Consider the following 17,564-nt stretch of genomic DNA (forward strand, 5'->3'; position numbering starts at 1 on the left):
ACATCTTTTAAGTAACCTGAATTGTTTTATTGTTTTGAGTTTAATGATCTCTTCTTTTTAAATTCACAGGAACTTAAATTTAACTGAAACATTAACAAGGGAATTATACTTCCCAGCATGGCACTCGACAGAGAGTAAATGTTAAAATGAAGTGTTATATAATGTGTCTTTGTGCAAGAATGTAAAGGGGTAGACTTGTAAGTGTTTAATGTTTTGTTGTGTTATTTAGAGGAGTTTCTGTTATAAGTTTTGGGGGGGTTACCATTATGGTGGATAATGGAGCTTAAACTTTGGTTGAGAACAGGTACAATTAAGACTGCTCTAAAGTATATTCCTTTACTTGAGTAATTGCTATGTTAATCAAAGCATAGTGTTTTGAAATAACATGCTTTTAGCATGCTAGCATTCACTGAGCTAGCTAGTATTAGCTAGTTAGGTTTCCACTACTTGAAGTATTTAAGTTGATCTTACATGGTATTTTTTAACTTCAGCCAAAGAGCTGAATTCACTTAAAACATAAGTGACATTAAATGTATGAGTTAGCTTACTCAATATTTCAGGTTAAGAGCAGTTAACATGCATGTGCAGAGCAAAATTAAAATCTGAAAGTTCTGTTAACTTAAATTATGTGATTGCCTCACATATTTTGAGTTCTGCTAACTTATCATTTACAGTGAGTCATGAAAATGACAAAGATGGTAAGGTAGGGAAATAAGCTTTTAAATAAACATATGTAATGATATTTATATGGAATCCATAAATACAGAATGATAAAAATTGAATTAATTAAATAGGTCGATTCATGTCCTATTGGTACATATCATACAACCATCTTTCTCTGCAAGGTGAGGCATTGCAATGATTTGCCTAATTTTAAGTAAGATTAAGATTGAATTAACAATGAAATTGTGCGAATCTATTATGTTTTTGGAAATGTGCGACTTTGGCACTGTGATCAGTTCTTGGTGGTTTGATCCAGGAGCAGCAGTAGCAGTAGATCCATCCCGGCCTGCAGGGGGATCACAGCACACCTCTCCTTCTCTGCGCTTCCCAGACAGATCTGCTAGAGCCAGACATGGCTGACGGAGATCGTTCCGCGAGATACGGGTAATTTTGTATATTTTTAACGCTTGGCAGGTTTTAGGGACAAAAATGCAGCTTGTGGATATGAAGGCGACGGCGATCTTCGGCATAATTTACAGGTTAAAACGTTCAGGATGGCAGAGGTGAGTTAAATGTTAGTCTACAGTGTCTTCTGTATAAATTAGACTGTTTGTTTGCAGTTGCCAGGCCGCTTGTTTTGAGTCTCTGAGGAGCTCCGTCCTCATTGATCCTTTTATTTGTATTAACCAGCAAATATCAGTGGTACTGTATGATTGTACTGCAATACAATTTCACATTTGTTATGGAAAATAATACCCTTATATACAGCAGCGAATGTTCTCGTCTCTAATTTGACTCCTCTGATCTATTTATCGACGTTATTATTTGTATCCGACACGACAGCTGAGATTGACTCAATTAAATGCATATTCGCAGATTTAGATATTTAAGATTAAAGTAGGATATCAGAGGAGTTGACGTAAATTAGCTAATGGGTTACCGGCTCCTAGCACCGCTGCTACAGCTAATGTAGCTGATGGATTGTGTTTTATCTTCACAATTATTTTCAGGACTAGCTTGGTAATAAAAATGATTTATTAAAGATGTTACAAACGACCTAGTACACTTGGAGACATGTAGTACTGCATACATATTTCCCAGAAACCTTAACAAACAAGCATATGTCTTTCATTTAGCCTTACAACTAAATAACAATACAACAGTGAAAAATGTCTATTCATAAGTTACTCTATTACACCATTAAAATCTAACTGTCCCACCCAACCTTAGCAAAAAATGACTGCGGCAGTAATGATATCATGGTACACTGATGATATCAGATGCTTATGTCATGTTACTTTGATATAGCCCATATAATGGAAGTTAATTATCAGGCTGTTATGTACCATTGGTATTTACATGATACTCAAAGGTAGGTACCACAAGGAACATCATGGTACTTGTCCAAAAATGAAATAAACATGGTATTGCTGTGATGAAACCTTTTGTTGCTGAAAATAACCATAGATATCATATGCATATTATTTCATATTATTCAGTCTTTTTCTTGTGTGAAACTACAGTTAATGTTTTACATCATCAAATTGCCTGCCAACTCTTGAGTCAGTCTGTGTTGTCACTTTGTTACTAGATGAAAATACATTTTCTGTATGTTTGCTGTATCCACAACACAAGCTAGTTCATCTTTATCTGTTGGCATTGTACATTTTGCTGTTATTTTACTGAGTTGCGTCATTTTATTTGCAGGCTTTGATGCTCGCAGCACCATCACTGTGAAGTTATACTACAAACTCGTTCAGAGAAGTCAGCACATACAAAAACATCATCCAAAAGCTGTCAAAATGTCCAAGAGCAAGAGCTTGGAGTCAGTTAAGGTCGTGGTGCGTTGTCGCCCCATGAATGAGAAGGAGCGAGTTGCTAACTTCGAGAGGGTCGTCTCTGTAGATGTGAAGTTGGGCCAGGTGTACGTACGCAACCCCCGAGGTGCATCCTCCCATACACACCCCAAAGTGTTCACGTTTGATTCCGTCTATGACTGGAACTCAAAGCAGATGGAGCTCTATGATGAAACATTCCGCCCATTGGTGGATTCTGTACTGTTTGGCTTCAATGGAACCATCTTTGCATATGGCCAGACAGGCACTGGAAAGACTTACACGATGGAAGGGGTCCGAAATGACCCTGAGAGGAGGGGCGTCATCCCAAACTCTTTTGAGCACATTTTTACGCACATTTCCCGCTCGCAGAACCAACAGTACTTGGTCAGGGCTTCTTACTTGGAGATCTATCAAGAGGAGATCAGGGACCTTTTATCGAAGGACCAGTCACGCCGTCTGGAACTCAAAGAGAGACCTGATACGGGCGTCTACGTTAAAGACCTCTCTTCATTTGTGACTAAAAGTGTTCGTGAAATTGAGCATGTTATGAATGTTGGCAATCAGAACCGATCTGTGGGTGCCACCAATATGAATGAGCACAGCTCTCGCTCTCATGCAATCTTTGTTATCACGATTGAGTGCAGCGAGCTTGGCCCTGATGGGGAGAACCACATCCGGGTTGGGAAGCTAAACCTTGTTGACCTGGCAGGAAGCGAAAGGCAGACCAAGACTGGTGCACAGGGTGAGCGCTTGAAAGAGGCCACCAAAATCAACCTTTCCTTGTCTGCTTTGGGAAATGTAATCTCAGCACTGGTGGATGGGAGAAGCACCCATATCCCATACCGTGACTCCAAACTTACCAGACTTCTGCAGGATTCATTGGGCGGGAATGCCCGAACGGTCATGGTAGCCAATATTGGACCAGCTTCCTACAACTTAGAAGAGACTCTTACCACTCTACGCTACGCCAACCGTGCCAAAAACATTAAGAACAAGCCTCGCGTCAACGAAGACCCCAAGGACGCACTGCTTCGGGAGTTTCAGGAGGAGATCGCCCGGTTGAAAGAGCAACTGGAAAAAAGATCTGGCAAGAAGAGGAGAAAAAGGAGGAGGAGGAGAGTTGGGGAAGGAGGAGAGGAAATAGAGGATGAGGAAGATGATGAAGAGGATGAGGATGAAGAAGAAGGAATAGATGGAGATAAGGGCATTGCGGATTATTGGCGGGAGCAACAAGAGAAGCTGGAGAAGGAGAGGAGGGCCATCATGGAGGACCACAGCCTGGTGGCAGTGGAAAAACAGCGGCTGCTAAAAGAGAAGGAGAAGAAGATGGATGATCTCCACAAAGAGAAGGAGGCATCAGAGATGCTGGCAGCCAAAGTTAAGGTTAGGAAGACCAGACTTGACATATATTTTTTAAGGATAGAAAAGGGTTCTCAGTAATCCATGTACCTACAGAACTGTGTTTTTGTGGCGACCAACAATTTAATTAGATTGGTTCAATAACCCAAGTCTTTTTAACCTTTTCATTAAATTAATTAGATTTATGAATCGGTTATGCTAGGGTTACATTGGTCCAGAACCGGACAATTGGTGTTCCAGCACCTTCTGTTCAAAAAAGGAAAAATAATATTGGCAGCTTGTTTGTCCGTTCCATTTCTTTTGAGCTCTGGTCTAGTTTTAAATTTTTAAAAATTTTTTTTATCAATTTCGACTTCATTTAGCTAGTGAACTTGGTCAAAAAACCTTTCAAGTTCATTACATTTGAAGGGATAGTTCACACAAAAAGGACAATTCTCTTCATTTACTCACCCTTATGTCTCAAACTCTGTGGAACACATACAGAGATATTTTAAAGGATATATTATGTGTTTTTGTCCATAAAATGTAAGTCAATGGGGTCCATAAATTTTAAGCTCAAAAAGGACATAAAGGCAGCTTAAAGGTAAGATGTATTCAGATGTCATCTAAAGTGATACGATTGGTTTTAGGTGAGAAACAGGCCAAAATTTACATCCTTATTCACTACAAATCTTGACATCAGCATTCTCCTTGGCTCATAAGAGAAGCTCATTCACACTTCCTCGCGCTGGATGCATGTGCAGAGTGGGGTTCCCCCACCTTTAAAGTCCCAATTTAACCCATGGTTTCGCTGTATGTTGGTTTTTGTGTGCAGCCAGCGAAGACAATACAAAGGCATGTTGTTTTTTTTTTTGCTTTTATTGTCTTTGTACTATTTTGCGGTACCCACTCTTTTTATTTCAATGCATTCAATACAGATTTCAAACTCACTCAATTAAAATCGAATTTCTTTTGCTCTGGCACTGTAGTTTCCTGCACCACTGTTGAAAAGTGGTGCAGGAAACACTGTCAGAAACAAATACTGTTTATAATCCTTTTCTAAGCTTGGCTGAAATCTTGTTTGGCATAAAAGGTTATTTCATTATGATTTACATTTGTCATATCTGATAACAATTTTTTTTACATTCAGGCCATGGAAAGCAAGCTGCTGGTTGGAGGAAAGAACATTGTCGACCATACCAATGAGCAGCAGAAGATTCTGGAGCTGAAGAGGCAGGAGATAGCCGAACAGGTAAAGTTTCCAGTAACAAAACTGCTTATGTGCCATATAGAGATTGTGCCAGACTGTTTCAAACCTCAAGGTTGTTTTAAAGGGGACAGGTTATTTGAGCCTCTTTATAGTTTGTCATGTGTATATTCTTAGAAATTGAATTTCAGATGCTAGTCAAAAATGCTGATTAAAGCATTCATTTCTTTGTTCACTCAGCAATCTTGTCTATATTTAGTTTTATCAGTATTTATACACCTTATTTAGTGCAATTTGCAGCTAATTTTTCCATCCCAAGGTCAATAACTTGTATCTAAACTAGTATACAGCAATTGGCCATAAAAAGTTATCTTTATTCTTTATAATGTATGTGCAAGTAGAAAAGGCGGGAAAGGGAGATGCAGCAGGAGATGGAGTGTCGTGATGAGGAGACACTTGAGTTGAAAGAGACCTACAGCTCACTACAGCAGGAAGTGGACATCAAGACCAAAAAACTAAAAAAGGTAAGTATGCATGTAGAAGGGCCAAGAGCGAAAAATGCTGTCTGACCTTGCCAGTTGGTCTTTTTTTTTTTTTTTGTGGATATTTTGATTTAGCTGAATTAGTCTTGGAAGTGTTATAGCAAAGCAGTTTCCCATCTTATATGCACTGGATAGATTTGAGGTTATTGGAATATTAGGTGTACCTCACTTCAGTGTTTTTCCACAGGATTCTTTTTTGTCTTGCAAATCTTACAAATGTGTATGTTTAACATTGCTTCTAGAAAGTACACAACAGTTAATGGTTCTTGGCTCATTTAAAGTCAAATATAATAACCTTCAGTTTAGTGAACCTGGTAATCACAATTTAAACCAATAATGAGTTTGACTTGAGATTTAGAAAATAACCGTCTAATGAAAGTCATTTGTTTAGTCTTTATTAATGATGTAATCAAACAATGAAAAAATATAAAACTATTGCTTTATAGTTGTTGATTATAAGTATAGAAACAGTTTGTTTTCATTTTTTGCAAAATATTCAGATATACTGTATACAAATATATAAGGAAAGGATGATGTACAGTCAGCCGGATATTATTGCAAAATTAACCCTGACTGTTCAGCATCTTGCTTATTACATGGCTACTAACCAAATATATAAATTGACATGAAATATTGATTTGCATTGAAATTATGTTATGTAAGAAGAAAGAAATCACTGAACAGCTGAATTATATCTCCGGTTTGCGTCAGAGATCTGTTTGTTTTTATTTTGCGAAAATGACCGTCGGACAGCTCATTATCCAGCTTATCACAAGACTACTTGCCAAATCAATAAATAAATGGACTTAAAATGTTGATATGAGTTGAAATTATTTTATTAGCTTACTTATAAAGAAGTAGAGAAGTAGGATAGAGGACTTGTAATACTCGGATGACCTGTCTGATATGTCTTAATTCCCAGATGTGCGGTTGTTACTCAGACATATTAGACAGCTAGATGGTGCCATTAACCAATCTGAATCAAGAATTTCAGAGACCCATGTAATAAATAGTCTTAGAAAATAGGGAGACTAACTCGCAATGCTTCATGGGAGTGGGTGGTCGCTGCTCTGATTGCGAACCTTACTCTTCAGGATCATGGGTAGTTTCCTTTTTTTTCTTCTTTTTTTATGAGGTAGAAATAATATGGACTGATGGTTTCAACAGAGGCACCTTTGATTAAAAACCACAGCAGTGCTCTACTTTGCCCTTTGTAGTGTTGCAGGAAACTCATCCTCATTATAGGACCAGATAGATGTACCTAATTTTATGTTGAGCACACACATTAGTAGTGTGCTGTTAAAAATGAGATTCGGAAAGCTGCGTCTGAGGAGATGTATTTTTAGGGTCCAGCTGTATTTTTTTAGTTCCTATTAATTGTAGGACAGCTCTCTTGGCAGATCTCTATCATGCATATTCTCATTCAGACTCATCCATGCATGACAGATATTGTATCTCACATATTGCCTGACTGTTTCTTTGGAGTAGAAGCTCCAGCTATTCCCAGGAGGATTCTGTTTTAAAAAAAAAAAAAAAATGTATCTACCCTCTGCTCTTGTTTTTTCTGTCATCTAGCTCTTTTCCAAGCTGCAGTCTGTGAAGGCAGAGATTCAGGATGCCCAGGATGAACATGTTAAATACAGACAGGAGCTGGAGCAGACGCAAAACGAGCTGACCAGAGAACTCAAACTAAAGTATGCAAACAATCAGCCCTCACTGTCTGCAGTTGCGGTCACACATACTGCTTTCTAGTGTTGTCAAAAGTACCGGTACTTCTGTACCAAGTTGGTACTAAAATTAAAAAGATGTCACGATACCAGTGTTTCTTACTGACACTTGACTGCTTTTAAATGCTCACACGCTTATTTGAGCATGTGCTCTGTTACTTCTTTTACACTTCAATGTACAAAAATTCAAATTAAATCATGATTTGTCCTAGTGTGATTATTAATTATTAAATCTTAGTTTACCTAAGTTGCATGCTTTAAATTAATGTGTGAAGCCAACTGCTCACACACTGGAAACGCCACAGACATTGAGAATTATTTGTATTGTATGTGATGACAAGCAGAGCACTTATCCACTGTAAAGCGCGCAGCGCATGAAGACTACATATTTATATAATTAAATCACAGCATTTGCGCTTTAATGATCACACTGGGCCATGTAGCAAACTGTTTATCCATCAGAAGAAGTGAAGCTTCTGTCAAAACCACATGTCAAGATAAAAGCTCACATCAAAATAAAAGCATTTATAAATAATAATAATAATAAAAATGTACCAATATATCACAAGCAAGAGTGCTGTTGTACTGAACAAAAGTTAGTTAAAAAAAGTGCAATGGTATGTTGAAAAGTAATTTTACTTGTTAAAAATGTTAAGAATTAAATTGTTTAGACACCATTTTGATAATGAAATTAATCTTTAAAAAATGTAACTAAGTACAAAAGGATTTGGGAAAAAAGAAAGCAGATTTCAGTAGGGCCCTACTTAAAAACACTTAAGCAATGCATACTTAATTGAAAAACACGAAGGAAACATCTATTTCTTTTAATTTATTATTTACATTGAAATTTTACTTTAGGTTAAAGGAGTTTGTTCAATAGCACATTACCATATTAGCATATTTTTGCTTTGGTATCGAAATTGGTATCGAGAACAATGAAATTTTACTGGTATTGGTACAGACTACTGGAATTTTGGTATCGTAACAACATTACTGCTTTCACACATTCTGGGGTGAATTCACTAAATGGTTTTGCTACTTTTGTACAAAAACCTTTGTCTTATTCACTAATAAGAGGTTAAATAAAATAGTCTCCGGTTACACATGTAACCTCGGTTCCCTAAGATGAAGGGAATGAGACATTGCGGTGATACGCTTTGGGGAAGTCCTTCGACAACGACCTAGTTGAAGCCCTTGTATCATAACACCAATCTTATGATTGGCAGTGGTGTTTTAGCACTTTGCCCTATAGAAGTGGGCGCTCAATCACCATTGAATTTTCTGACTGAAGGACAAGAACACATCGCTCATACCTCAAAACTCTAAAGTAGTAGTGCGGCCAAATTTTGCAATGTCTCGTTCCCTTCATCTCAGTGAACCAAGGTTACATGTGTAACCGGAGACATTCCCTATCGATTCAGTTCACTCGACATTGCGGTGAAACGCTTTGGGGAAACGGAGTCCCAGCATGACGTCATACCCCGAGAGATACACCAGGGTATAAACACTTGTAAAAGAATATGTATATGAGGTCATGGGCCCAACAGGCAGTGACTTATTACAATCATATTTCAAGTGTATAGAATAATGAATAAACCCACATGGTGAAAACCAGACAGGAAGTTAATCTTATGCTGGGGATATACAGTATATGAGTCATATAATACATACAGTATACATAGTATCGATTCATCATAACCCCTGAGGTATAAACACCTGAAAAAGTATAGGAAGTCATAGGCCTACAGGACGGTGACTTATTAAAGACATATCTTCAAGTGTATGAATTAATGAATAAATTGTGAAAACCAGTTGGAAGTTAATCTCAGCCTGGGAATCTATATGAACCATATAAATACGCACAATCTAAATTTAACCCCTTCACAACCAAAGGTACGGAAAGAAAATGTATTCTATTGGAAGTGGTTGTGACTTCTAAGGGGGGTAATTTCAACAACAGCCTATATACAGGTGGCAGTACCAAAGTATACATATCTGGTAGCACGCCCATAATAAAAGGGCCTGGGCTCACCTGCTGAGTTTTGGAACAATAACCGCTTTTTGGTAAAGAGATGACTTTGGAAGAGATGGATGCCATATATGTCCTGCAAGGACACACCATTTGTCCATGCCCATGAAGAGGCCATGCCTCTAGTTGAATGCGATTTCACACCAATAGGGCATCTCACACCCTGTGATTCTTAAGCGAGGGAACTCCCATCAATGATCCAGTGAGAGGACCTTTGCTTGCAGACAGACATGCCTTTTGTGCATCCTCCATAACAAACAGAGCTGATCCGACAGCCTAAGCTGGCGGGTGCGCTCAACATGCATGTGTAATGCCCGTACAGGGCATAACAAACAAATGCATCGACTGCTCCTCATCCGAATTAAACGGTGGGGGAGAGAAGGCTTGTAGGTGGACCACCTTAGCCCCGAAGGGCGTGGATAGAACCTTAGGCACATAGCCTTTCTGGGTTGACGGTGGCTTTTGAAAGACCCAGCCCAAAAACCAGGCATATCACCCACTTGTTTAACTAAGGCCAGAGCCAATAGGAGTGCATTCTTAGAGAAAGCACACACAACTCAACAAATTCCAATGATTCGAACGGGAGGCTCGTGAGTGCCTTCAGCACCAGGTTTAAATCCCAAGCTGGGACTGTAGCTGGGCTAGGGGGTTTAGGTGCCTCGCTCCCTTGAGAAACTGAAAAATAGAACACGTCTGCCCATGGAGGAGCCGGCCTCCGGGGCGTGGTATGCCGACATAGTTGCTGCCTAAGCGTCGATGTGGTTAGATCCGTGTCCAGCCGCTCTTGGAGGAACGCGAGGATCTCAGCTATGGAGCATTTCACTGAGTCTCCACCACATGAAGAGCAACAATTTGTAAACACATGGCACTTAGCGCATAGTGGCGTCTCACGGACAGCGCTGTAGCTTGCAGAATGGCATTCACCTAAAGCGGGGCACGTAATTTATGTAAGCTTTAGAACATTTGTGTGCGCCGCAGTTCAGAACAATCTTTATCGTGTTCTCTGTGAGGAGATTGTGAGTTCCTGCGCACAACATAGGTGCATCCCGAGCCGGGACCATAGATAACCGAATGCCGTAAGCGAGATAACGAGTGTGACAACAATTCAGTGAGACCAAATTTTTCCCCCATTCTGATGGATGATGGGAACATTAACTGAAGCTCTGTATCTGAATGATTTTATGCACTGCACTGCTGCCACGCGATTGACTGATTAGATAATCGGTTAGATGATTGTTGGTGCCAGATGGTCTGGTTTGAGTAACTACTGATCTCCTGGGATTTTCATGCACAACAGTCTCTACAATTTACTCAGAATGGTGCCAAAAACAAAAAAACATCCAGTGAGCGGCAGTTCTGTGAATGGAAATGCCTTGTTGATGAGAGAGGTCGATAGAGAATGGCCAGACTGGTTTGAACTGACAAAGTCTACGGTAACTCAGATAACTGCTCTGTACAATTGTGGTGAGAAGAATAGCATCTCAGAATGCTATTCTGAGATGCGGGTTGGCGCTGTTTTGGTGGCATGAGGGGGACCTACACAATATTAGCCAGGTGGTTTTAATGTTGTGGCTGATCGGTGTATTTGCAATCTAAATGCTATTGTACAGCTTTAATTAGCTTTTAGCAGATAAACACTTTTTCAGTTTACATTCTTTCTCTTCTGGGAATAAAGGCCAGAATATGATCATTGCTGTGACCTAAATAAAGTCTATTGGCTGTTTAAAAAAAAAAAAAAAAAAAGACTAGCCATTCGAATATGTCCTGCCCATACTTCCTGTTTCTCTGTACAGGGAAGAAAACTGCACACATTAAGCCACTACATAGGGTCCTTTAACCTTTGTTTCTTACCCACCAGACATGCGATCATAGAGAACTTTATTCCACTGGAGGAGAAGAACAAGATTGTGATGAGGGCCACTTTTGATGAGGAGGATGACCTCTGGAAGATAACGCCCATCACCCGTATTCAAAAGTATGTCACAGACATTTATATGTTGGCCTGTTTTGGAAATGTGGAACAAAATGTTTTAGGGCCATCGTTTTTCTGTCTTTTGCCATTTTTTTCCTCCTTTCTCTCATTCTTTTTCTCAGTGATCAGCAGATGATGAAAAGGCCAGTTTCTGCAGTGGGGTACAGACGGCCTCTGAGTCAGCACGCCCGCGTGGCCATGTTGATGCGGCCTGATGTCAGATACAAGGTATGCTGACACAGTTCCCATTATCACCCACAAAGCACTACACAGAGGCTTTAGTTACATGGCTCACTCACTCTTTACAGTGTTGCAGCTCTAGAGTAGAATCGAAACCAGTTCTTAATCTGTTTGTTAAAAATACTGGATCCAAATGACTTTCATGACATTTATTGCTTCTTGGAGCATTGAAATAAAACTTTTCTGTTTCTTTTGGCCAGGCATTAACTTTTTGCGAGTCATTGTTTTCCGTAATTAAAGGAATGTGTAAACTCACTCATACATTCCACTTTGCAGACAAACTAAATCCAAAGGATGGGTTTAGGGATCAGTGAAGTTATGTAATAAATACGAACCTGTTTTTTTCTGATTTGCTACTATTGTTCTGTTGAAATCTCATGATGTCATGTCATCAGGTAACAGGGTGTAGTTAGGGAAATATATGCAGTAAGAATTGTTTTCCAAAAACTGTCCATTCTTTCTCAACATTTCAGAAAGAATCGTTAATGAAATAATCAAGCAACCAGGATTGTTAAGTGGAATTAAAACTGGAAATCAGAATCGTTAAATTCCTTATGCCTCCCATCTCTGCTTCAGGGGTTCCCACGGTCATGAAAAACCTGAAAATATTAGGGAATTTTAAAGCTGAAATATGTCATTTCTGCACCAGTAGCTCCACCAAACGGAATTGCAAAAATACTCTTTGATTTCAAAACAGTTTTCTGAATCCGCCCCCTGTCGGACGTTGGTCAAACAACGAGAAAGTCCCTCCCCCAACTCACTCCATAGGTTAAGTCAATGTTATTGTGTTTGTATAGACAGGTCATTCAAAACAAACAGAGCAATTTTAACAGTGCTACAGAGATGCATTGCTTACAGTTTTCGAGAAAATGTATCTATGAATGGTTTACTCTCTGCATATTAAATGGTTAGTTCTTCCTTTAATCCATCCCAGATGTGTGACTTTCCTTCTTCAGCAGAACCAAAGTGAAGATTTTTAGAAGCACATTTCGGCTCTTTTTGTCCATACAATGCAATTGAATTGGTGGCATTAGACTACTGGCTATTTGACGGTCCAAAACGCAAATTTAGGCAGCATAAAAATAATTCACACGACTCCAGTTGATCAGTTAATGTCTTCTGAAGCAAATCGATAGGTTTATGTAAAAAAGAAATCGATAATAAAAATGTTATTAACTTTAAAAAATTGCTTCCTGCCAGCAGTCGACGCATCAGTGACAAGCACAATGGCGCGTTCACGTGAGAAACGTACGCTTTATATCCAACAGAGGAACAAACGTCATGCAAGAGTTTGGTCATTTCAAACAGCAATCCAGTGCTGGCCAAAAGCAACTTAATTATAGATTTGTTTTTTACACAAACCTATCGATTTGCTTCAGAAGACATTAATTGATCAACTGGAGTCATGTGGATTACTTTTATGCTGCCTAAATTTGACTATTTGGACCATCAAATAGCCAGCAGCATCAAGCCACCCATTTGCTTTCATTGTATGGATAAAAAGAGCTGAAATGTGCTTATAAAAATCTTAATTTGGGTTCTGCTGAAGAAGGAAAGTCATACACATCTGGGATGGCTTAAAGGTGTCAATCATAAAATAATTTTCATTTTTGGATGAACTGTTCCTTTAAGCTGGGATAGGAGAAAATATTTAAACACTGAAAAAGTTACATACTTTAGCTTTAAAATTGTAATTTTTCCAGCCTGAAAAGCTGTGGAAATTAATAAAATCATAGAAAGTTAAAAAATAATCATGGAAATTTTAATATACATTTTTGTAGTTTGCTAGAAATTTCTCTGTGAGTGCAATCTCTATAAAATGATAAAAAAAAAAAAAATACTTATCCAGTAATCTCAAATGATTTGAAAAGTCATGTAAATTCTGTCTAGAGAAACAAACTGCTGTTGTTCCGTTACTTGCTTTCTTCTTTGGCTTCATCGTTTATATCCTTCTGCTCATTTTGTCCATCTTCCAGGCTGAGAATATCTTGCTATTAGAATTGGACCTGCCCACACGGTACACAAAAGACTACGAGGAGCCAGTGATAGCGCCTAAAGTGGCTGCCGCTCTGGAGGACGCTCTGAGGGAGGAAGACGAGATCCAGGTGGATGCCTCTGGCTTCCATGCCAGCCTGGGTTCAAGTCCAGGTGTGGGCTTTAGTGCCTCAGCTACTGGGTTTTCCAAGAAACCAAAGTCAGGGTGAGAATTTGTTCCCCTCTTTTTTTTCCTCTTCCCTCTATCATTTCCTATTGTTTTTTTTTTTTGTTTTTTTTAATTTTCTCCCCAATTTGGAATGCCTAACTCCCAATGTGCTCCAAGTCCTTGTGGTGGCATAGTGACTCGCCTTAATCTGGGTGGTGGAGGACGAATCTCAGTTGCCTCCACGTCTGAGATGTCAATCCGCGCATCTTATCACGTGGCTTGTTGAGCGTGTTACCGCGGAGACATACCGCGTGTGGAGGCTTCACGCTATTCTCCACGGCATCCACGCACAACTCACCACACGCCCCACCGAGAGCGAACCACATTATAGCGATCACGAGGAGGTTACCCCATGTGACTCTGCCCTCCCTAGCAACCCGGCCAATTTGGTTGCCTAGGAGACCTGGTTGGAGTCACTCAGCACGCCCTGAATTTGAACTCACGACTCCAGGGGTGGTAGTCAGCATCTTTACTCGCTGAGCTACCCAGGCCCCCCTATCATTTCCTATTGTTTATTTTGTTCACATTTTATAATCTTCATCCAAAATTGAGTTATTTTTTCACCAGTTATGTTTGTTTTAAAGGGATAGTTCACCCAAAAATGAAAAACCTGTCATCATTTACTCACCCAGATTTTACAATAAAAGTGAATGGAATCTCGAAACGAAGTCAAAACGAATCTCGTTTTGTGTTCAAGGGAAGAAAGAAAATTGTACAGGTTTGGAACCACATAATGAGGATGTTTAAATGATTTAAAAAATAATTTTGGGGTGAACTATCCCTGTTAAAGCAATATTCTGGGTTTAATACAAGTTTTTGCAGCATTTGCGGCATAATGTTGATTACGACAAAAACAATTTTGACTCGTCCCTCCTTTTCTTAAAAAAAAAACAAAACACAAATCTGTGTTACAGTGAGGCACTTACAATAGAAGTGAATGGGGCCAGTCTGTTACATTATACTCACTGTTTCAAAAGTGATTTCAATGTGATAAATTCACTTAGTAACCTTTTCTGTGTAAAGTTATAGCCAATTTTACAACTTGGTTACCATGACGACACAATGTCGTAAAAACATATTAACAGCTCAAATAATACATGAGTTTTAACAATGCAAGTGCTTTTGTAAAATTATAAGCTTCATATTTCTGCCTTAAACCCTCCCAACATTTGCCCCATTCACTTCCATTGTAAGTGCCTCAATGTAACCTCAATTTTTGCTTTTTTTAAAGATGAGGGACGAGTCTATATAATATTTTATGGTAATTAACATTATGCCACAAATGCTTTTGATGAGCTTAACTTGTATTGAACCCGGAATATTCCTGGAAAGAAACATTTAAGTTATTTTTCACCTCCCTCTGGTTTATCCTTCCTTGACACACCTTTTCATTTTTTCCCTTACAATCCTCTCACAGCCGCCCAAAAACAGGCAAGAAGGTGAGCACCCCAACCTCAGCTCATAGCCCCCTGTCCGGCTCAGGGTCCCCTCTGTACCCTCAGTCCCGTGGCCTCGTGCCCAAGTGACACCGCCCCCCTCTGTGAAACCCTTCACCCCCCCATATGGACTGACTGAAACTGGTATCAGTGATGCTTGGCTCATGAACTGCAAGACATGGTACTGTTGCTGGTCTTCAAATCACTCAGTGTCAAGGAAGATGGTTCTAGCTCCTCCTGGTCCATTATTTAAAAACTCACTGTTAGGTCCAAAGTTAAAGCTTGAAACGTGATGCTTCTTGTATTTTAGTAGGACAACGCAAAATGGCAAATGGTGAATAGAGATTTCCATAGCTTTTTAACTACCTTGTTTTTGGATGTCATTTGCCATACCATTTATAGCACAAAAAAATGTTACATTTAGCAAGCTTTAATGTCTTAAATTTACACGTTAAGTCATAATGTACAATAATGGAAATGAAATGTCATGGGTAACGCTTGCACTTGAGAAAACATGTTATGCATTTAGTGTGTATGCAAGTGTGGTTTAGGTCATTAAGAAGGCTGAGAAAACAGATGGTCTTAATATTATGTCCATATGTGTTAGATATGTCTCTCTGTGGGAATGTTTTAGTGTGGGTGTCTGTGGATGTTAGTTTGATCGGTGTACACTTTCCAGTTTTAGGAATAACAAATTTCACCATATTTACCAGTAGAAAGAGATGAGATTTATGCTGCTTTCGTCCACAGATGCACTGTAATGTTATCAAACACAAGAGTAAGCACATTATGTCACTGGCCCTATCCCAAAACAACTTCAAAGCCTTTTTGACAGGAGCAGGGCTGTGGGAAGGGCCCAGAAAATGGCTCGTGACCAGGCTACTGTGTAAGTATTTACTGTATCCGGTACATCTTTTGTTTTTTTGTTTGTTTTTTCAAGTTGGAAGTTTGGAAGTGGGGGATTTATCATCACACACAAGAATATCAGGGTTCCAAGGTGCCTTAGATTCTCATCAAGTACAGAAGTAAGGAGTTCTCCTACTGGCCTGAGAGTCCCTTGACCTGATCACTGGATATTAAAACCTGTAATCCAAATCAAAACCCCACATTTGTGCGATTTGCAGCCTTTAAAACGTTTTGAATTAAACTATAAGTACAGAGTCTGTTGTATTTGGCAGGCTTAGGTAGGTGGTTGTTTGGATGTCACACTTGCAAGGTTTTGTAAATGAAAATACGCTTTTTGAGTCTTGAAAAGTAATACATGAATTTAAAGTTTGTATTTTAAACTCAAACCTTGGCTACCCCTCTTTTACCATACCATTAAAGGTAACACCATTTCCGGCTGATACTGTAGGGTTCTATAACCCCTTGTGACAAAGCATACCATTTATGTATATTAAGATGTTAGTACATAATTCTGCATTATCATTGCAGTTGTATTAAAAAGTAATAAATGCAGTCTTAGGGTTACATTTAAAAGGCTAACTTATTACCATTCCAGTCAATTTTATATTCAAGCAATTGTAGATACTTTTTTTTTTTTTTTTTGTCTTATTTGCTTTGCTTAGATTTGTATGGTTTATTTTTAAAATCTTTGTTATTTAAAGTTCTGTACAAATGTTTATTTTTGCATATGAGATTTAAATATCGTTTTCACGCTTCACTCCAGTCTTGATGCTGATAGTCCTGTAATCTCTGTCCATAAAGTTGTCTCTTTAAGTTGTAAACATTTGTATAATTGAAATGTGTTTTTGAACATGAATGTTTTTTATTTAAATATACACACTTAAAATTCATACCTGACCCCTCTAGGCTGTCCTGTTATCGCATAAATCTTTTGTTGCCGTTACATTGTTAAATATTGTTTGGCATGACTTATAGGCTTAAAAATGAAATTGTCATCAGTCCAATGCTCCAGTACTGTCACATCTTCCATGTGGTCATATCCATTGATGCATGTGTTTAGTTCTTACAAGCAACCACAATGAGAAATTATTTTAAATGTTCATTCACTGATATTTTTTTATCAAAACATATGTCTTTGAATTAAAATATTTTACTTTTTAGTTTATAATGCAGAAGTCCTCAATGTCTTTAACCATCTTTTTTATTAAAGGATGATTATCTGTTTGAGAGTGTAAGCTCTGAATTGCTTTTATATTATTATTATTTTTATTTTTTTTTTGTATTCAGATTGCATCCTTATTCCACCAAATTTACAATATAACTTACATTAAAATTAAATATACCCCCACACCCAACCATAATTTTATCCCCAACCCTCAGAAACCACAATCTCTCTACAACACAGGCAAAAAGCTCCAAATATTACCAGTGTTCAAATGATGTAACATTTAAATTAAAAAATA

The 17,564-nt window shown here is 38.5% G+C and overlaps 1 protein-coding gene across 2 annotated transcripts; it reads left to right on the top strand.

The window, feature by feature from the left end:
• Positions 1-1,005: 1,005 nt before the first annotated feature.
• LOC127420370 (kinesin-like protein KIF3B) lies at positions 1,006-17,325 on the top strand. Of its 2 annotated transcripts, none has more exons than XM_051662603.1 (9): positions 1,006-1,107; positions 2,371-3,884; positions 4,990-5,091; positions 5,448-5,570; positions 7,164-7,282; positions 11,203-11,319; positions 11,439-11,544; positions 13,533-13,756; positions 15,177-17,325. In XM_051662603.1, the coding sequence occupies exons 2-9, from the start codon at positions 2,466-2,468 to the stop codon at positions 15,283-15,285; spliced, it is 2,319 nt and encodes a 772-aa protein (XP_051518563.1). In that variant the 5' UTR covers positions 1,006-1,107; positions 2,371-2,465; the 3' UTR covers positions 15,286-17,325. The 2 variants fall into 2 exon arrangements, with proteins under 2 accessions (XP_051518563.1, XP_051518562.1); XM_051662602.1 differs by having other exon boundaries at positions 1,043-1,226.
• Positions 17,326-17,564: the final 239 nt, after the last annotated feature.

The sequence above is a fragment of the Myxocyprinus asiaticus genome, chromosome 29, assembly GCF_019703515.2.
Source record: "Myxocyprinus asiaticus isolate MX2 ecotype Aquarium Trade chromosome 29, UBuf_Myxa_2, whole genome shotgun sequence".
NCBI lineage: Eukaryota > Metazoa > Chordata > Actinopteri > Cypriniformes > Catostomidae > Myxocyprinus > Myxocyprinus asiaticus.

Bases quoted from the DNA above. Each gene is read 5' to 3' on its own strand.
- LOC127420370 (XM_051662603.1), top strand. From the start codon at position 2,466: ATGTCCAAGAGCAAGAGCTTGGAGTCAGTTAAGGTCGTGGTGCGTTGT. The intron at 5,092-5,447 runs GTAAAGTTTCCA...ATGTGCAAGTAG, and splicing joins GGCAGGAGATAGCCGAACAG to AAAAGGCGGGAAAGGGAGAT. The intron at 11,545-13,532 runs GTATGCTGACAC...TCCATCTTCCAG, and splicing joins GGCCTGATGTCAGATACAAG to GCTGAGAATATCTTGCTATT.